Genomic DNA, 2,656 nt, shown 5'->3' on the forward strand with positions numbered 1-2,656 from the left:
GGAGAGAAAAGAAAAGAAAAAGAGAGAAAATAAAAATCGTGAGAAGGAAACAATGGCAAAACAAGAGAGGGAAATGAGTGAATAAAAACAAAGAGAAGTCAAGGAAAGAATGAAAAGAAAAAAAAAGAAGGAAAAAAGAGAAAAGGGAAGTTGCAAATAGAAATAAGGAAAAGCCGGGATGACGCAAGCAACCGATCAAATGCATAATAGAAACGGTTAACTGTTTAGGTGCATTCATTCCCCAAAATGTGTGGTTGCCTATCTGTTAAACCCTGATCGCTAACAAGTTTGTTGTTGTCGTCAAGTAACAGGCAGGTGGTTAGTTTGTGTGGCATTCTAGCAACTCACCTATACAACACCTGTTGCAAAAACAAAGTGCTCATGGCCAACCAGGAACTTGATGCGAGTGTCATCGATCCTTCGAGAGAGGGGGAAAAGTTGGATGTCAATACGATGAAAGAAGAGATGTATAAGTTGAAGCAGCAGATGGCCGAAATGTACCAGGCCTGGGCAAAAGGGCAACCACCACCAGCTTACCCTGCCAACCCTGCCTTCATCTCGCCATTGGCTCAGTCACAGGATCATCCTGCCACCGATTCGTCCCCGGGCTTTCCCATTTACCAACACTACCAGAGCACAACTTCCCAAACACCACCAGCTCCACCACCCAAACCAGTTCCGTACCCTCCTCCACCAGCCACTCCTGTCTTCGTGGCACCCCCTCCCGCTACACTCCACAGATCCTCCAGCGAGCCTTTGTTCCGAGCTCACGATAACCAATATTACCCCCCGGAGCCCACTCTCAAAGCTCCAGAACCCTATTCCTACACTCCTCATTTTGATCTCTCGGCAGAAACTGAGAAGCCTCCTAAGAATCCCGAGCAGGAGGAGATGATTAGGAAAGTCAAGAGCTTAGAGCAATCCTTCAGGAATATGCAGGGGCTCGGTGGACAAGTAAGCGTGGCATATAAGGACCTGTGTCTGTTCCCAGATGTCCAATTACCAGCAGGGTTCAAGTTGCCCAAGTTTGATTTATATGACGGGCATGGTGATCCAGTGGCACACCTGAGAGGTTTTTGTAGCAAGATGAGAGGGGCAGGCGGGAGAGACGAACTACTGATGGCGTACTTCAGTCAAAGTTTAAGTGGCTCAGCTTTGGAATGGTACACCCGGCAAGATCATGGTCGGTGGTACACATGTACGATCTGGCCCAAGCCTTCGCATGCCATTTTCAGTACAATCTTGAAATTGTTCCAGACCGCTTGTCATTGACCAAGATTGAGAAGAAGCCAGGGGAGAGCTTCAGAGAATACGGCTTCCGTTGGAGAGAGCAAGCAGCGAGGGTTGACCCTCCGATGAAAGAGAGTGAAATGGTTGATTACTTCTTGCAGGCCTTAGAGCCCACTTATTTCGGTCACTTGGTATCAGCAGTAGGGAAATCCTTTAATGAAGTGGTTAAAATGGGAAGCATGGTAGAGGAAGGACTCAAATCTAAAAAAATCATGAGTTATTCAGCAATCAAGGCGACCACCCAGGCCATTCAAAGCGGCACTGGAGGAGTATTGGGAAAGAAGAAGAAAGAGGACGTTGCAGTAATTGAGTCAAGAGCTTGGTCCAGGGGCCCATCACCTTACTATAACCAGNCGGTGTTTGTATATTAATTGAAAATGGTACTTTCTTTATTCAAAAGATTCCAAAAAAATAACTTCATCTTTTCTTGCTGAGTTCCTAGTTGGTTTAGAGCGGTACTCTACTTCATGTTATGTAAATGAGACTCCTTGAATATTCTAAATTGTATGGGTTATGGACCCTATGTACTGAGTAATATGAGAACGTTGTTGTGCAAGGTGAGACAGAAATATGTGGGCACAAGGTGCCGGGTGTGCCAAAGGTTTGGTAATTGAGGTTATGATATGAGACATCGAGTTTGAGATGGCTGGACTTTGTGCATCAGAAATGATATGATTTATTGAGATGACATTGCCTTCCTTATTGAATACTTATTTACTTGTCGATGTTCCAGCTGTGTTGGTGTTAATTTCCTTGGTTGTCTTTCGTTTCCATCCGTGTGTCCTTTTATCGTTTCTACTGATTGTAGTTTTTTCTCTCCATGTTGTTGATATTACTTTGTTATCTTTATGTTGATAGTTTATTATCATGTCCCGTTCTATTTATTTGACCAATAGGTGTCCGGACTGTTCCTCGTCGCTACTCCATCGAGGTTAGTCTTGATACTTACTGGGCACCGTTGTGGTATGCTCATACTACTCTTCTGTACATTTTTGTGTACAGATCGAGGTATTTGATTGATAGTAGTTGTGCGGGTAGTTGCGGTGGAGATTCAAGGTAAACCTGTAGCATTTGCAGGTCTCGGAGTCACCTTCAATTGCACTTATTTCCATATGTTCCTTTTGTTTCGAAACAATGACATATTTATTTTGTATAACTACTTTTAGAAAGGCTTATGACTTGTACTACCGCTTATGGGAATTGTAATTTGTTCAGAGTAATTTAATTTAAAGTTAGTAAATATCCATGTTATTAAAGAAAATATTAGGCTTACCTGATTTAGAGACTAGGTGCCATCACGACTCCTTTGGAGGGATTTTGGGTCGTGACATTATTGTTCACTCAAAACGTAAAAAGAAGCTAACAA

The 2,656-nt window shown here is 43.2% G+C and overlaps 1 protein-coding gene across 1 annotated transcript; it reads left to right on the forward strand.

Annotated features, from left to right (window-relative positions):
- On the forward strand, positions 496 to 2,350 carry LOC109236029 (extensin-like). The gene is made up of 2 exons (XM_019402262.1): positions 496 to 881; positions 2,293 to 2,350. The coding sequence occupies exons 1-2, from the start codon at positions 496 to 498 to the stop codon at positions 2,348 to 2,350; spliced, it is 444 nt and encodes a 147-aa protein (XP_019257807.1).

The sequence above is a fragment of the Nicotiana attenuata genome, chromosome 12 (assembly GCF_001879085.1).
Source record: "Nicotiana attenuata strain UT chromosome 12, NIATTr2, whole genome shotgun sequence".
NCBI classification, from domain to species: Eukaryota; Viridiplantae; Streptophyta; class Magnoliopsida; order Solanales; family Solanaceae; genus Nicotiana; species Nicotiana attenuata.

Excerpts from the sequence above, each read along its gene's own strand:
- LOC109236029 (XM_019402262.1), top strand. The coding sequence starts at position 496 with ATGTACCAGGCCTGGGCAAAAGGGCAACCACCACCAGCTTACCCTGCC. Across the intron at positions 882-2,292 it reads AAGCCTCCTAAGAATCCCGA|ATCGAGGTATTTGATTGATA; the intron begins GCAGGAGGAGAT and ends TTTTGTGTACAG.